The 17388-nt window shown below is 53.8% G+C and overlaps 5 protein-coding genes across 5 annotated transcripts; 3 read left to right on the forward strand and 2 right to left on the reverse strand.

The window, feature by feature from the left end:
- Positions 1 to 1168: 1168 nt before the first annotated feature.
- On the reverse strand, positions 1169 to 2966 carry N7539_003108 (GMC family oxidoreductase; the record flags this gene model as incomplete). The annotated part of the gene is made up of 2 exons (XM_056932711.1): positions 1169 to 2550; positions 2720 to 2966. 2 exons carry the CDS (start codon positions 2964 to 2966, stop codon positions 1169 to 1171), a joined length of 1629 nt encoding a protein of 542 aa, XP_056792670.1.
- Positions 2967 to 5332: 2366 nt separating this feature from the next.
- On the forward strand, positions 5333 to 5518 carry N7539_003109 (uncharacterized protein; the record flags this gene model as incomplete). Its single annotated transcript, XM_056932712.1, has 1 exon — positions 5333 to 5518. One exon carries the CDS (start codon positions 5333 to 5335, stop codon positions 5516 to 5518), a length of 186 nt encoding a protein of 61 aa, XP_056792671.1.
- Positions 5519 to 5919: 401 nt separating this feature from the next.
- Positions 5920 to 7540, forward strand: N7539_003110 (NAD/NADP-dependent betaine aldehyde dehydrogenase; the record flags this gene model as incomplete). The annotated part of the gene is made up of 2 exons (XM_056932713.1): positions 5920 to 6401; positions 6523 to 7540. 2 exons carry the CDS (start codon positions 5920 to 5922, stop codon positions 7538 to 7540), a joined length of 1500 nt encoding a protein of 499 aa, XP_056792672.1.
- A 775-nt stretch (positions 7541 to 8315) lies between these two features.
- Positions 8316 to 10090, reverse strand: N7539_003111 (uncharacterized protein; the record flags this gene model as incomplete). Its single annotated transcript, XM_056932714.1, has 4 exons — positions 8316 to 9194; positions 9302 to 9510; positions 9564 to 9644; positions 10003 to 10090. 4 exons carry the CDS (start codon positions 10088 to 10090, stop codon positions 8316 to 8318), a joined length of 1257 nt encoding a protein of 418 aa, XP_056792673.1.
- A 2411-nt stretch (positions 10091 to 12501) lies between these two features.
- On the forward strand, positions 12502 to 15936 carry N7539_003112 (putative beta-N-acetylglucosaminidase; the record flags this gene model as incomplete). The annotated part of the gene is made up of 4 exons (XM_056932715.1): positions 12502 to 12551; positions 12884 to 13002; positions 13224 to 15739; positions 15823 to 15936. 4 exons carry the CDS (start codon positions 12502 to 12504, stop codon positions 15934 to 15936), a joined length of 2799 nt encoding a protein of 932 aa, XP_056792674.1.
- Positions 15937 to 17388: the final 1452 nt, after the last annotated feature.

Consider the following 17388-nt stretch of genomic DNA (forward strand, 5'->3'; position numbering starts at 1 on the left):
ACTAGCGAGGGGTGCGATGCATGCGGTTCTTCGCAGGTTTTGTGTTTGGAGTTCTGTTTTATTCTACGGGATTGTAGTACTTTGTACGGATTTTGCAGATGTTTGAGCCTTCTGTCTTGAAGATCTCTATCAGGTATCGAGTTTTTTTTTTTTCTTCATTTTTCCCCCTTAAATTGTGAGGGCCATATTCCCTTTTCCCATTCCAAGCACTTTGACGAACCTCACTGGACGGGGATTGATTAACAATCTACCTCGAAGTTCATACATATCATTACCAACGCACACTTACTCACTTCCCACAAACCTAGCCCAAGCGACTATCACAACATCCTCGAGTCATCAAGATACCGGATCTACACATGGTACAATCATAAAATGTACACATTCCACACACAGCATAAATCTCACAAGCGAATAATGAGACAGCAGTCGGCCGTCATTCTGCAATCTCCACCTGAAAAGCTCTCGGAACGGCATTGTTGGCGAGGCTGAAGATAAACGTGAACACAAACGTGAACACAAACGTGAGCGTGGACAAGATTTCAATGCACTCTCAAAACCCCGGGCTCTCCCGTCTGCTCGATGTCGCTCCTATTCCTAGTGGGCTCGTATTATGTATACTGCATTTGCCGATTCCGCATCGATAGTACACAAGATCGACCGGAGCTTCACCACTTCTGACGGTCGTCGTCTTCGTCCAAGTACGAGTAGGTACTAGGTACTTACTACCTGGTAACTACCAGGAATAGTAGTAGGTCTCGAGAATGTCTTGTCATCGTCAAAATTCGTCATTGGTATTTGGCAGTAACCAGCTAAAGAAAAAAAAAGTGGGACAGGAACATCCAAAAGAACATTGTCATCTCCGGAAGAGAATGGTAAACACCGGATCCGGATCCGTCGGGCAGACCTGACATGCTTTGTAAGTACAAAGCTACCCCGGACAATTGAGGTGGTGGTCGGACGTCAAGTGGGAGGAGAGGAAAAGTTCATCATAGAGGAATGTGACTTAATGGGGGAGCGGGTGGTTGGGAGGTTTTATCTGTGTTGTATATATGGTAGGGGGCGATTTTTCGGGATTCTCATGGCGAGATCGCATATACAGGCAGACATGTACAGCGAGGGTACATGGCTCATCGTAGCGCAAGGATTATGTCTTTTTTTTTTTTGTTTACAGACGAGGCTGCGAGCGAGTCCAGCCGGCCTCCTCGGCGATCAACTCCGCGGCACGCTCACCAATGGCCAAAACAGTGAGCATGGGGTTGATGGTGGGCATGTCCGGGAAAACACCGGCATCCGCAATACGCACACCCTTGAGGCCGCGAATTTTCAGGGTGGGGTCGACGACGGCCATGGGGTCGCGGGTGACGTCGCCCATCTTGGTGGTACCGGCCGGGTGGTACACGGTGTGCGCAACACGACGACCGTACTCGGACAGCGCCTCGTCGGTCTGGACCGAAGGGCCGGGGGCCACTTCACGCTTGATCCACTCCTTGAAGGGGGATTGCTGGGCGATCTTACGGGCGGCCTTAAGACCGGCGACGATGGTGGCGGCGTCGTAGCCCTCTGGGTCGGTGAAGTAACGGAAGTCCAGGGCGGGCTTGACGGAGGGATCGGCCGAGGTCAAGAAGAGACGACCACGAGAGCGAGGGCGGGGAATGTTGGGCGTCATGCAGAAGGCGTTGATGGGCTCGTCGTAGCCGAGACGGGAGGTGTTGAGGGTGAAGGGGATCTGGTAGCAGTGCATCATGATATCGGCGGCGCGGCCGTCGGAGCCGGCGGCGTTGGGGGCCTCGCGACGCAGGAAGATACCGGCATCCGAGTCCATGGTGGTCTGGTTGGGAGGAACGGGGTAGTTGAGTTCCCACATGATGATACTCTCGGGGTGGTCCAGCAGGTTCTCACCGACGCCGGGGAGATCCTTGATCACGGGAATGCCCAAGGAGGTCAGTTGCTCCTTGGGACCCAGACCGGACAACAACATCAGACGAGGAGTATCGACGGCGCCAGCGCAGAGGATGGTCTCCTTCTTGGCGCGAAGAGTGTGCTTGACGCCGGACTGCAGAGTAACGTTGACACCAGTGACTCGGTCACCCTCGACATTGACCTTGGACACCCAGGCATTGGTGAGGATGGTCAAGTTGGGGCGCTTCTCATCGCCCCGGAGAATGGGGTGGATGTAGGCGACGGAGGCACTGCTGCGACGACCGTCATCCGGGTTGTAGGAGACGTTGAAGAAACCAACACCCTCGGTCAGCTCTCCGTTCTTGCGGATGTCGGCGTTGAAGTTCTCAATCACCGGGATGTTCATGGCGGTGGAGCATGCTTGGACCCAATCCTTGCATAGCTGGTTACGGTGACGGGCGTGCACGGGCTGGAAGGTGTTGCGCAGACCATCGATCATGCGGGTGAAGGTCTCAAAGTCCCAACCCTTGCAACCCTTGGCGACCCAGGTTTTGCAGTCGTACTCGAAGGGGCGGAAGGAGATGAGGGTGTTGTGACTAGAGCAGCCACCGAGAACCTTGGCACGAGAGTGGCGGATGTAGCTGTTGCCTGTATTCGAGAGAGAGAGAGATAGATTGTTAGAATGGTAACGCAACACATACAGGGAGATCACTTCTGTTGCGTTCGCTTTCCTCTTCCTCTTCTTCTTCTTCTTCTTCTTCTTCTTCTTTTTCTTCTTTTTTTTCAGCGGATCCTCGTCTCAGCATTCAAAACTCACCATTGGGTTGCTCGGTCGTAGGATAATCATAGTCGAGTTCGCCGCCCAGCAAATTCAGCCACTCCTTCAGATTGAGGACTCGGTCATCGGTGAAGTCACTAGGACCACCCTCGATGACCAGGGTGCGCTTGTTGGGGAGATACTGCGCCAATCGGGCGGCAATGACACAGCCTGCCGTGCCACCACCGACCACGATGTAATCGTAGCTGTTGACATCCAGCGCGGGGAGGTCATTGGTAGTCGCCATATTGTCAATTGGGGTGCGTGGCCAAGATGTAGGTTAGGCGCAGTACTGCAGAGGAGGAAAAGCGAATGAGGGGTAGAGGAGAGAAAAGGTCTAGTGTGAGGAGGAAGAAGAGAGGAGGGGGAGGGGAAAAGTGGTGAGGAGAAAAATAAATCGGGGACGATGCTCGTGCGAACGGGTTGTCGCCGCGTTATAAACAGCTTGGGTTTGAGGATGAAAGATAGTACGGATGGACTGACTCTCGCGCTTTCAATGACAATTGCTTCAAAAAGAAAAAGAAAAAAAGAAAAAGGTTTTCCTTTTTCGTTTCAGCTCTTTCCGCGATTCTCGTTCGGACGGATTTTTGTCATTTTCCCAAATTTCCACTGATCGAGTCCATCGGCCTTCATCCATTATCGGTTCAGAGATCGAGTCGCGGTCATTGGTACAGCGAGGAGACCATCTCGGTCAGCCTTCTCGACGCAGTACCTTGATTCGGTATAGGCTTCATTTCAAGTCAAGGCTTGGTTTGTCTCGTGTCGAGAGGTTGTGGACTCCATCTTTTTCTCCATTTCGAGCTGCGTTTTCCTTGGCTTCCTTGGATTCTTTTGCTGGTTCTAAACTCTGTTCACTGCAAGTTCCGTCGCAATCGGCGAGCGTCACTGGGCGGCGACGTGGACGAGTGGAGGCGATGGTGGAGGCACGGTGGAGACACGGTGCAGATAAAAAAGACAAGGGCCCCATCGCATCGAGGTCCGTGGCTGGGATAGACCTATAGGATGTGAAGGCAAGGAGTCTATGCATTTCCGGGGCTCCATCTCAACGCCGCTGATTCGCATGTCCGATCGACAGGGCTAGTTGTCTCGTGGGAAATAGAGACGAGAAAAAACCGTCGGGAGCTGGCCGGCGCGGTTCAAGACGGACGATAAGTTGTGAGACCGAGAGAGAGAGAGAGAGAGAGAGAGAGAGAGTTTCAGAGAGGATACGATGATTTATCTACGATACTTCGATAAGGGCATGATAAGGAGGCATGGTTTGCACGTTAGATCACTGGAGTGACTGTGAGTCTGTTCCAACAGCGACGGACTCAAGAGTCGCCAAGCTTACTGAGTCTGGTCAAGACGGTGTCCATGAGAAAGAGTTCATGTGACCGGCTTCTTCTATCTCCCGACAGGAGGATCTCCCGTTCTAATCCGGATCGCAGGACCGAGTCCGGCCGGGACTTGTCACGCTTGATCATTTGGGTAGGCATGTACATCTGTACACTGTGTACAGTGGACAGTATGCAGTTGTGCACATTGTCACAATCATGGCCTACGAATCATCCCCGACGACTCGTGACTTGTGCTATGCAACTGAGAGTTTGAAACTGACGGGACAACTCCAGGATACTCAGTGCTTCACCATACTCAATACTGAATAGTGAACACTCGCGTGCCAAGCACCGATCGAGCAATTCCTTGACATTCCTTTAGACTGGGGTCAGCCACCGCCCCGAATCCTCCAGTTTTTCCCGTACGTCATCAGTCTCCGCTTGCCGCCTGTCCCAAGCCACTGCACCACTGCACCACTTCACCACTACACCAGTTGCACGCGACAAAGTCTTGCCAGACTTGGGATACTGATCCTGCAGTGGGAGTGCTGTAGTCCACGTCGTGTTGGAGTAAGAAGTCGTAGCCCAGAGAGTCACCCACTCTGCACTATGCTGCACTCGACAGACTCTGGAAATACACCGCTAGATGTAAAGTAGCCGCGGATCAGCGCGGCTCGAGAGCCGTTCTAGTCGCCTGTTCGCATAACGTAAAATGAAACCGGCAGGACTGCGGCAGCCCTCCGTGCGCAACGTGCCGTAGAGGGTGAGACTAAGATCAAACTCGAAACATACTTGCCAGACAGAGACAAGTGCTGTCCCAAACTCCGCTTCTCCCCTTGTGCGGGACTGCCAACCCGCTTTGAAAATTAGGAAGTTGTAGAGACGCCAGAGAACTGCCCACTGCCCACTGCCCACTGCCCACTGCCCACTGCCCACTGCCCACTGCCCACTGCCCACTGCCCACGAACAGACCAACCCAGTTTGAAGTAAACCCAGACCGGGCTAGAGTTCTCGTCTCTCTGACTCTTTGATCCGTTAATCGCTTACAGATGGACCATCGATGGAACGAACCGATAAAACCATACCACTTGACTCGGGATCACCGACGATACATAAGTAGACCTCATAACGAAATCTCTCGAGAGATGGAGGCCGCCACCGACTCATCGATGCGCCCGGATTTCCCCACTGGGTCTCGTGAGGCTTCCGAATCCCAGCGAGAGCGGACTCGTGGCTCCGTGGCTCTGACCGTTTTTCTTTCCTCGCTCCTTCGCCGTTCGTTTCGGGCGGGATCAGAATGCCAAAAATCGGTGCAGACCGCAGACTGCTGATTGGTATCCACCCCGACTCCGAGAGTCTGGCGCTACTGCACCGCGGCAAGACTAGGCCCAAAGAGTACAAGTCGCCGCGCTCGCCCCCACCCGGCAGACCGCCGACGGCAGCCGGTGTCGTACCGCCCCTCGTGAAAGGCGGTCGCGGTTGAGGTCGTAGTCTGTAGATTGGCAGATTGGCAGATTGGCAGATCCAAAATCGATGGTGGATAACCTGGCCTGACTCCCGCCACGGAATCACCCAGCACCTGATCGTGACTTTGACTTTGGATCATTTCCCCCGAGGTTAATCACTCACCCAGTCCTCACAAGCCAGGAACTATAGAGCGCAGAGGCAGTAGCTCTTGACAATTGGGGAGCCTGAGGAATTCAACCTTTTTTTCCCCCATTTCCACATCCTTGCAACGTGCAACTCTTCCATCATACCCATTACAGTTTACGCAATACCTGAGTACACTTCATTACCGGTGCTCTCTCTCTCTCTCTCTCTTCTACACTCCATAAGGATCCTCATCTTTACCCCCCGTCGCGAAGCATTGATCCCTCCCACATCATGGCCCTCTCCTTCTCAACCCGCCAACTCTACTACGACGGCCAAATCCGCCCAGCCACCTCCGGCAAGACCTTCCAAACCATCAACCCCGCCACCGCGAAACCCCTCGCCGACATCCAAATCGCCTCCCACGCAGACATCGACGCCGCCATCCAAGCCGCCGACCGCGCATTCCCCACCTGGTCCAAGACGCCGTACATTGCGCGTGCGCGCATCCTGCAGAAAGCCGCGACCTTGCTGCGCGAGCGCAATGATGAGATTGCGCGCGTCGAGACGCTCGACTCGGGCAAGGCGTTCACCGAGACGAGTACGGTGGATGTGGTCACGGGTGCGGATGTGTTGGAGTATTATGCCAATTACATCGGGAGTGGGGGGTTGAATGGGGAGACGACGCAGCTGCGTGAGGATGCGTGGGTGTATACGAAGAAGGCGCCCTTGGGAGTCTGCGTGGGGATTGGAGCTTGGAATTATCCGATTCAGATGTGTGTGTGCCCTTCCGTCTTGACTTTTGTCTACTTTGGTGTGAATGCTTGCAAGGACAGGTTGTGTGTCTGTGAACCCGTGCGTCGAATGACACTGACTCGTCTTTTCTTCTGACATCAGTGCGCTCTGGAAGTCTGCCGTCTGTCTGGCCGCAGGAAATACCATGGTCTACAAACCCAGCGAATTCACCCCGCTCCACGGCGAAACCCTCGCCCAGATCTACACCGAGGCCGGTCTCCCCGCCGGAGCCTTCAACGTGGTCAACGGCGCCGGCGACGTCGGCGCCTACCTGACCAGCCACCCCAGCGTCGCCAAGGTCTCGTTCACGGGCCAAGTCTCCACCGGGATGAAAGTCGCCGGCTCCGCCGCCGGCAACATGAAGTACGTGACGATGGAACTCGGCGGCAAAAGTCCGCTGATCATCTGCCCGGATGCCGAGCTCGACAACGCGGTCGACGGCGCCATGATGGCCAACTTCTACAGCACGGGCCAGGTCTGCACGAACGGCACGCGGGTCTTCGTGCCCCGGGCCATGAAACTCGCCTTTGAAAAGCGTCTGCTGGAGAAACTCGCCTTTGTGCGCGCGGGCCCTCTCTTCGACGACCAGACCAATTTCGGCCCGCTGAGCTCCGAAGCCCACTATAAAAAGGTCCTCGAGTACATCCACCACGGCATCCAAACGGACCGCGCAACCCTGCTCGCGGGCGGGCCCGGGAAACCGTCCAACCTGCCCCAGGACCTCCAAGCCGGATACTGGGTCCGACCCACCATCTTCACCGACTGCACCGACGAGATGCGCATCGTGAAAGAGGAGATCTTCGGCCCCGTCATGTCCATCCTCTACTACGATTCCGTCGACGAGGCCGTGCGTCGCGCGAACGCGACGGAAATGGGCCTGGCGGCCGGTGTTTTCACCAAGGACCTGAACCAGGCGCATCGCCTGATCGATCAGTTGCAAGCGGGCATCACCTGGGTGAACACCTGGGGCGAGAGCCCCGCGGAGATGGCCGTCGGCGGGTGGAAGAAGAGCGGCCTGGGCGTGGAAAATGGTCACAAGGGAATCGAGTCGTGGGTGCAGAACAAGAGCACGCTGGTTGATATGAGTGGGGCGGTGGCCACGGTGTTTGCGAAGCTCTGAGCGTTTCCCCTCACCCCCTCGACGTCTGCATACTGCATAGGCGCACGGCGAGAGGGCTTCTTATGTCGTGGGATTTGCTGGATACGATAGGATGAGATTCCTGATATATCCGTTAATGGTATGGAAAACGGTCTGTATACGAAACACTGTACATGGCGCACGCGCAATGAAAGAAACAACGTTCAGGAAACGGGGCAAAGACTCGAGACTTCGCGACGAGACCTATCTCACCTCGGGATCTATTCCAGCGCCTCGCGAGAAACTCAAAATGAGAAAGTTAATTATATAGTGTACATTGTGTATTCAATATTGTATACTGTAGACCCATCACCTTCCCAATTTCGATCCCACTCGTTTCGGACTACTGTCTGAATTCTGAAGAAAAAAAAGGTAATTGCAAATCCGTCGACGAAAATCCTGTCTGTGATGCCTAGGTTGAAGTTGGAGGCTGGACCTTCATTTTTCTAATTGGAGCGTTGATCAAAGCGCGGAAGACTGCACCGTCTAGTTCTACTTCCGAAATCGGACGGAGGTAATCGCTAGCCAAAAGAAAACATACTTCCTCGATTGATGTATCCATACCGAACAGCCAGCCAGCCATATTTGAGAAGCCAAAAAAAAATAAGAAATAATGGAGATATAAGAGATGACTCAACATGGCGTGAGCATGTCAAGGAGATAGAAAGAGAAAAGGGGGAGGAAGAGGGAGACAAGACGCTGCGAAGCAAGGGGGGATCATTCAATGGGCAAGTGGGCAGTGAGTGGACCAAGCGTACTACAACGGCGCAGCGACACGAGCCCCCATCCGATCAAAGACCAAGTCTTTTTTCAACGTCTCGTCCAACCCGCCAATGGCCGAATCCACCATCCGTGATGACATACTATCAGGTGTCAATTCATCTTCGTCCAGAGTCCGGTTGAAATCCGTGTTGATGCGCAGGTCTTTGGGCACTTTGACGGGCGTGCGGTCAGGCGCGGGCGCCGAGCGAGGCGAGACTCTTTTCTTCTCGGCGGAGACTGGCGCAGGGACGTATGTGCGCGGCCGATAGACCAAGGGAGGACCCTGGGTGCGCGCATCCGTGCCTGCCTGCTCAATCGACTCGAAGTATCGGACCGTCTTGACTTTCAATTCGAGTGTGGCATCGCGATCGCAGACGATCAGCGGGTGAGGGTGTAATTGGAGGGCCGAGAGGGTCCACATGTGATTGACTCCGTCCTCGAGACCCTTTTGCACGGCAAAGGCCTTGTGCGCTCCCGTCGCGACAATCACCACCTCCCGAGAGTCCATGATGGTCTGGATCCCCACGGTCATGGCCAAGCGGGGCACCTTGCTCACGTCGTTGTCGAAGAAGCGCGAGTTGGCAAGGATCGTGTCGTAGGCGAGCGTCTTGACGCGAGTGCGACTGGCGAGTGATGAGCCGGGCTCGTTGAAGGCAATGTGTCCGTCGGGTCCGACACCCCCGAGGAAGAGCTCGATTCCACCGTAGCCGGCGATGCGAGCTTCGAAGGATGCGCATTCGGCTGCTAGATCGGGCGCGTTGCCATCCAGGATATTGATGTTTTGAGGAGGAATGTCCACGTGAGAGAAGAAATGCTTGTACATGAAGCTGTGGTATGATTCGGGGTGATCGCGTGGCAGACCCACGTACTCATCCTGGATGACGGTAATAGTCAGTACTCAATTTCCTCTCTCTTTTGTGTTTGTTCTGCCCTTCTCTCGGGGAAAGGCATCCTTTGATGTATCCAACGAAATGCACTGACCATGTTGAAAGTGACGACATTTTTAAAGGAAATCTCGCCTGCACGATGGCGTTGGACTAGAAGCTTGTAAATGATCTCGGGGCTGCTGCCCGTCGGCAGACCGAGTACAAATGGCTGACTTTCCGTGGGCTTGAAAGCTTTGATACGGCCTGAAAGAAAAAAAAAAAAGGGGTCAGTGGACGGTCGATTGAGGGCGGCGAATGACGAGACTGAGAATAATTATATGTCGACAACACAAAAAGACATGAATGGTGGCACTTACTGACGATGTACTCGGCGATGTACAACGAGGCCGTGTGAGGATCTTCGCGAATGATGACACGCCTAGAATTGCAGCACGACACTGCGATCAGCCATCACCTTTTTCCTTGCATCACGGACCTGAAAGTGGCAACGTTAGGAAACAAGAAAACTCACATCGTGACTAGGGTCTATCTCGATACCCTGGATAGTCGAGGTCAAGAGGATCGACCGGATGGAGGTTGTGTAAGAAGATGAAAGGATTGAAGCCGTAAAGCCGGTCAAGAAACGGTTGTGCTTGAAGTAAGAGTGTAGAAAGGTCAACGAGGTAAAGAGAGAGAAAAAAAGGAACACGAAAAGAGCGCAACGATCAATAAAGATTGACACTTTTAGGGTGGGTGCCCCATGGATCGCGTTACGTCGAGGCGCTCATAGTGTACGACAGTGACAGAGCGATCTACTGCACCCGTGTCGGGGTGGTAGTTCGGGTGTGGGCCAGGCCACGAGGGAGGTATTGATTTGTCTCTTTCCGCGTTGCTTGTTGAACATCTTGTTTCGTCGATTTTCATTTTTCGAGTAATTTCTTTTTTTCTATCTCTCATGATTACTGTCTGTTGCGTCTGCTGCTCTAGACTACGTGAGTCATGTGGATGCGTTTTGTGGTTGTGTTGCTAGCTGGACGTAGTGGTCGGTTATCCTTCCATGTAGACCTGTAGACCTGTAAAGTACCTGACAACGACCACGGAACCCGTTCACGTCCAGAAGAATCGCATTGTGGAAAGTCCCGGTGACTGTGGACGTCAGGATGCACCGGAATCAGCATCTCCACGAGCTGACCTTGTTCTCTCTGATTCGTGGAGCTGTTGATTATCTTTCCTACCAGAAGCGCCAGGAATGATGTAGCATACGGTAGACGGTCGACTGGCCAAACCCAATCCCATGTGTCCATGTGAGAATGACGACAGGATCTGCCGGAAGTAGATGTCCAACGTTGGATAACGGGACTCTCTTTCTGCATCCATCCAGTTGCCATACTGGTTTGTAACGATTTGCTCATCGTCCCTCTCTCTCTCTCTCTCTCTCTCTCTCTCTCTCTCTCTCTCTCTCTCTCTCTCTCTTTGGAGTCGCCCACCTTTCTGTCACCTGCATCATCGTGGTTTCAAATTGGCCACAACCACCACATCGGCATATCCCGCGTCCTCTGAATCCACAGAGATTACACCCAACTGATACTTCATCCAGCGTCTCGGCAACCGACTCGTGGGGAAAGGCAAAGTGGGTCTCGAGGGAAGGAGGTTTCATCGCCTCTCAGACGGAGTTGCATCCGGCGAAGTCGGCAAACCCGCCGTTGTCCACGAGCAGTCAAAACAGCCGGCCGGGGGCATGCAACCCTGTAGCGTCGCAGCCGGGCCGTCTGGTATCATTACATACCGGTATTGAGGATTTCACGTTCGCACTGGCATAGTCTCATATCTAGTGGAGTACTGGAGCAGTGGAGTCACTGGGGTGAAAGTCACTGGAGTCTGCCAGGTCTGGGAGTGGAGATCAAAGGCACGTGATGGTCCCTTGAAGCCGGGAGTTTCTTTTCTCCGGAGATAAGAAGCTTCCGGCCTTCTGGGCGAAAGCTCTCGACGCAGCCTGGCGAGGGAAGCGAGGGACAAGCAGACCTCATGGATGAATGACTGGGACTTGTCTCCAGTAGCAACCTACAAGCCTACAGGGACTTTTTAACTGGACTCACAAGACACTGTGTAGTGTGTAGTGTGTACTGTGTAGTCCTATCAATCTCGGAGAGAACAACTTACTAGAGGATCCACCGCAGAAGCTTGAACCCAGTTTCTACTTTCTCCAATACTTCTCAGTTCCTCACATGTCACACACCCCGTGGTCTCGTCTTATCACGTTCCATCATCTGAAAAGTAATGCGCAGTTTGATCGCTTGATCTTGGTTTCTCATGTATTTCTCCTTCGGTGTTCTCACTGCGCTCCACTCCATCACACGTCTTGTGTCTCCCGTCTATCACCAAGCCGTAGGGTGACTGTCAGTAGGGTGACTGTCAGTAGGGTACTTGGAGTAGGACTATGATCGAGTGTCTAGTTCTACTAGCTTTCCCCCATGTCGCCAAAAAGCGGAGAAGCAGCCGGTGGCTGGGTCTGAGCTCCTCTTATCGCACGCCCGGTCACACTCCCTACTACGATTAAGTTATTAACTACTCTCTCTCTCTCTCTCTCCGGCTCTTTCTGGGGCGATTGCGGCTCTGGCCACTCACCACACGTTGGAGGCATCCACGATGAGTTCTGGCTAACAGCTGTACCGCCAGTCTGGGGGGCTGTTCGCTTTTTGACCAGTTCTCAAACAGACGCCGGGGAGGGGGAACACGGCCAAGGGGACAGGGACTCCAGAGCACAGGCAGATTCGAGAGCTTCTGTGCAACTCTGGTTCTCATCACCTGACAGCTCGGAATTGTCGTCTCGCAACCACCGGGAGGGGCACCCTTCGATAAGAATCTTCTCCATCGTCGAGACTGTGGCAAGACCACGAGCCGCAGGTTGCATCTCGTCCGGGAAACGTTCTCATCTCCGGAACCGTTTCATTTTCCCACCTTTTTTTTTTTTTCTCCATTCTATTCTCGATACCCACTTTTCACCTTGCGTCTCACCGCACGGTACACAGCGGACTGCGATCGCGAGGGGGAAGCGCGCGCGCACTACCGCTAACTACACTACTGCCTACTACAGTGCTGTGAACGGCCAAACATACTACCACCTCTGGATACTAGCGAGTCGCGACACAAACACACATACTCGGTCACTCACCCCTTGTCGCGCCTCTCACCAAGTGCTCCAGTGCGATCCTCCGGCAATCCACATCGTCCCCACATCCTGCTCTCGTCCGGAGTCGTCCACCGCTTCCCACGCGCATTGCTGGCATTCCTCCTTGTCTGCCCTCCCCCCGGGCCATGGCCCCGAAAGAGGACATGTTGCCCCCGGGCTGGGATGATCTAGATAGGTATGCTGATCACCCTTGTTCCGGTAGCTGTCATGACACGCAGGTCTCGGTCCCTGGCACGTCAGGTGAGATGGGCCCGAGAGGGGTACCTCGATGGCACCTTGTGGTCCTCGATTCACTCGGCGACATAATTCATCGCCCACTGCTGCCCCTTTCCTCCTCCTCCTCCTCCTCCTCCTCCTCCTTCTCCTCCTCCTCTTGTGGAACCTCAATGCACGTCACAAGCATGCTTCCATCGGGGAGGTGCTTATGCGCGTGCCTGGATGCGGGACGGAGCACGATTGATCTTGCGCGTAAGCTTTCGCTGACTTGTGGCCATGTGGTTCGTACAGGCAGATGGGCCAGCTGTTCATGATGGGCTTTGATGGGACCGTCGTGAGCCCTCAGATCCGTTCCCTTATCGAGGATTATCACCTAGGGTCCGTCTTGCTATCCGCTAAGAATTTGAAATGTATCGCATCATCCTTCTCCTTGCCTTTTCTACCTCGGGTTCTGTCTCAACTTTCCATGTCCTATTTTCCATTCCCTCTTCGACCCCTGTCGATAGATGGGGCCCGTCATTCATAACACCCGAAGACACCGGAGACCGAAAAAAAGAAAAGAAAAATACCTCCGCTATCGCCCTTGTTTTTTTGGAAGTGAAAACTGTTGGCTGATACTGTGCGCATTTAGCTGCCGACGATGCAACCCGACTGGTGTTAGAATTGCAGACCATTGCGCGGGATGCCGGTCACCTAGTGCCTCTGCTCATCGTATTGGATCAGGAGAACGGCGGTGTCAACAGCTTATATGATGAGATCTTTATTCGGCAATTCCCCAGTGCCATGGGCATCGCAGCGACGGGGTCGAAAGCTCTGGCTCATGAGGTGGCCAAGGCGACGGCTCAAGAGCTGAAGGCGGTGGGCGTCAATTGGATTCTGGGTCCGGTGTTGGACGTTTTGACCAATGTTCGCAATCAACCTCTCGGGGTGCGCACCTCGGGGGATGACCCGCAGGAAGTGTCGCAGTACGGAGTGCAATTCATGAAGGGTTATCAAGAGGCAGGACTCGCGACATGCGGCAAACATTTCCCCTCATACGGGAATCTGGAATTCCTTGGCTCACACACCGATGTGCCCATCATCACCGAGTCATTGGAGCAGCTGAGTCTCACCGCACTCGTCCCATTTCGAAATGCCATCATGCAGGGTCTGGACGCCATGATGGTCGGCGGCGTGTCCATGTCATCAGCTGGAATGAATGTCATGCATGCCTGTCTGAGTGACCAAGTCGTGGACGAACTCTTACGAAAGGACTTGAAGTTCCAGGGGGTCGTGGTGTCGGAGTGCTTGGAAATGGAGGCACTGACTCACAATATCGGGGTCGGCGGCGGGACGGTCATGGCCAAGAATGCCGGATGCGACGTGATTCTGCTCTGTCGCTCTTTCCCCGTTCAGCAAGAGGCCATCAACGGTTTGAAGCTCGGTGTGGAGAATGGCATTATTGGCCGCGCTCGAATCGAGCAATCGCTTCGCCGGGTGTTGCTCTTGAAGGCCAAATACACATCCTGGGAACAAGCTTTGAACCCGCCCGGACTTGCCTCGCTCACGCAAATGCAACCATCCCACACCAATCTGTCGACGCGCGCCTACAACAATTCCATTACCGTCTTGCGCGACAAGCAGAACCTTTTGCCACTGTCAAATGTCATCGATGCGAGTGAAGAGCTCTTGCTTCTGACGCCCTTGGTCAAACCTCTAGCAGCGTCGGCAGTATCACTCTCCGCGAACGATGCATATCACGGCGTCTCCGTGGACCAGTCGGCAATTGACCGATCGGCGTCTGTCCTTTGCGGGGAAACTGTCTTTAAAGAACTCGGGCGATCCTTGTCTCGCCAGAGAAGCGGACGTGTCTTGCACACTTCGTACACGCACAACGGAGTGCGTCCAATTCACGAGGACCTGCTTCAGCGAGCAAGCGCGGTGATTGTAGTCACGGCGGATGCCAATCGGAATCTATACCAGCAGGCTTTTGCAAAGCACGTCTCCTTGATTTGTCAGACCCAGTTCTCTGCCACGGGCGAACGCCGGGAGAAACCGCTGATTGTCGTTGCGGTCAGCTCACCTTATGACTTTGCAATGGACCCTTCAATCAAGACGTACGTGTGCACGTACGACTTTACCGAAACAGCCCTTCAGGCCTTGGTCAAGGTTCTGTATGGAGATCTCACCCCGACCGGTACCCTTCCCGGTTCCCTCAGTCGCAGCCAAAAGATCCACCAGTCACGTCAGCATTGGCTTGTTGAAAACTGGAATGAAGATCGAGATGCGCATGGACTGGACGCATTGCTGGATGCCGTTCGTGGGGACTGCACACAGGGACAACCGTCTGAACTTCTCGGTGCGACGTCGAGCACCTTTCTCCTCCGAAAGGAAGACGTTGAGGAGGCGCATTTTGTGGTACGAAATAGCTCTACACAAGCTCTCTATGGATTCTGTGCTACGTACTTCTTTCGCTCGTCTGGTACCGGTGTGATAGGATGTTTGATCGTGGACCCGTCTCGCCGGAAATTATCCATAGGGCATTCTCTTCACAGCCGTGCTGTACGCAACCTGCTCCAACGCAAGGGTGTGAAACGGTTTCAGCTTGGGTCTCGACTTCCCGGAATATACCTCGGGATTCCCACGGCCGATCACGTCGAGCGCAAGCGATTGCGGCAGTGGTTCGCCAACCTCGGCTGGAACACCTCTCTGTCGCGCCCGGTTTGCAGTGTCATATTGCGAAACTTGCCTGCGTGGACTCCGCCCGAAGGACTAACCATGACACTCCGCACGGCTGCTGTGGTCTACGATCTTGTCTACGGCTGGGACTATGCGCGGTCCGTTCTGGATCATATCAAGACCAACGCTCGCCAGGGCGTGGCCGATATCTATCGAATTGCACTCAGTGGCAGCCCTCATTGTGGCATCATTCGTGCCAAACGGTCAACCGACGACATGATTGTCGGAAGTGTCGTGGTTTATAACGAGCGATCGGCCCTGGCAGAGCATATGCCTGCCTTGCGGGCCACTCACACTACCGTTGGGGGCATTTCCTCACTGGTGATCTCGCCGGTCGCGGATGATTATGCCACGGTGATGCAGGGGTTGATATTACTTGCGATCAAGCAAATCCGAAAGCTCAACGCCAATGCGGTGGTCATGGATTGTGTATGTGGATAGTCTTGGTTTTTCGAATCGCTTCGTTGATTTCGGCCCTTTGGTGCCGCCGATGCTAACACGGTTTTTTTTAGGTCGACGGCGACGGCAACTTCGACTGCCTCTCCTCAATGGGATTCAGTATGCTCCACAGCTTCGAGGAAGTGAATTGCGATGCCGCTACGTGGACAATGATGCATCCATCATGAACCTAGATCGTCGCGCGTCACGTATCGAAGTCGACCTACGACTTCCGCCGCTGCCCGATCTTCTTCAGTCTCGACCATCCATGACCTTTTGCGGGGGGTTTTTTTGTTCATATTTGAAAGGGATTTCTCATCTTCCGTTCCATTCTCCGGGCTCCAGCTTTGTGTTTGCTATTGTTCTCAATTTCATCACTTCCCAGCTGTCATTATGATATCCATTCGGCATGTACCCTTTTCTTTTCTTTTCTTTTCTTTTCTTTTCTCGATACTGGAATGCTTTGACGACTACGATGACTGAGAAGAATTTCACGACCATCAATCTTATTTCATCAGTGTACAGCCTTTATTGCTTGGTCTACTGCGAGTCCGGTAGCACGAAAGAAAAGCTACGTGTAGTACTCTCGAGAGACCAAGGTCCTCGATATACCTCTCCTTGGGTAGCTCGTACCTACTCACCACGAGACAGGACCGTTCATCTTGTGAGGTCGCACAAGCATCGACCCGAGAATTATCTTGTTCTGCCGATAAGATTTCCACCCGGGCAGTAGGCGTGCACACCTTCGTATAAGTCCGAGTCTAGCATGGACGTGTCACCCACCGAGCCCAAGTCCCCTCCGCTTCCAGACGGCTTCCGTCGGACCTCCGCTGGAACGCAGTAAGATCTTCCCGAAGCGCATTGTTGATCGGATGTGGGTGGCTGTTGGTTGTCATACATCGAAGCGGTCCGCAATAGTGATCCCTTGGCTTGAAGAATGATACGCGGTATATACTACCCGATCCCGTCTTCGCTGACGAGGAGTCAGGACTACCACGAACCCGAAACCAGCATGATCGTGGCAAGAGGCATCGTAGACGAGGAAGTAGTTACTAGGTCATCTCTCGTTCTATGCCAGACATCAGGAACGCATCACCATCATCATCGGATTACACGCCGAGCTGCCCGCTGTCCACGGCTTCACGGCTTCACGGCTTCACGGCTTCACGGCTTCACGGCTTCACGGCTTCACGGCTTCACGGCTTCACGGCTTCACGGCTTCACGCCCTGGCGATTTTCGAATCAGTAGGGTGCTTGCACCGCTACCTACGCTGATCCCTCGGTTGGCGCGCTTGCCTCGAGAAAAGAGAAGTTTCCTTTCTTTCTTTCTTTCTTTCTTTCTTTCTTTCTTTCTTTCTTTCTTTCTTTCTTTCTTTCTTTCTTTCTTTCTTTCTTCCTTAGTCGCGCACCTGGATTTCTCTGAGATGGATACAGCATATTTCGGACGGTCCCCGGCCAGAGTACATCGAAAAAAGGATCAGTACTCAATTCGAACTACTGAGTACACCTCACATCAAGCAGCTCCAGTACTGGACCTACCAGTGGACTACTAGACTTTGACCATGTACCCAGGACCCCGGCCTCGCATTGATCAGTCATCCGGAGAATCGAGGCCGTGTACGTTGCTCAATGCTCAACTG

The sequence above is a fragment of the Penicillium diatomitis genome (assembly GCF_028827545.1).
Source record: "Penicillium diatomitis strain IBT 30728 chromosome Unknown utg000003l_segment0_segment0, whole genome shotgun sequence".
NCBI classification, from domain to species: domain Eukaryota; kingdom Fungi; phylum Ascomycota; class Eurotiomycetes; order Eurotiales; family Aspergillaceae; genus Penicillium; species Penicillium diatomitis.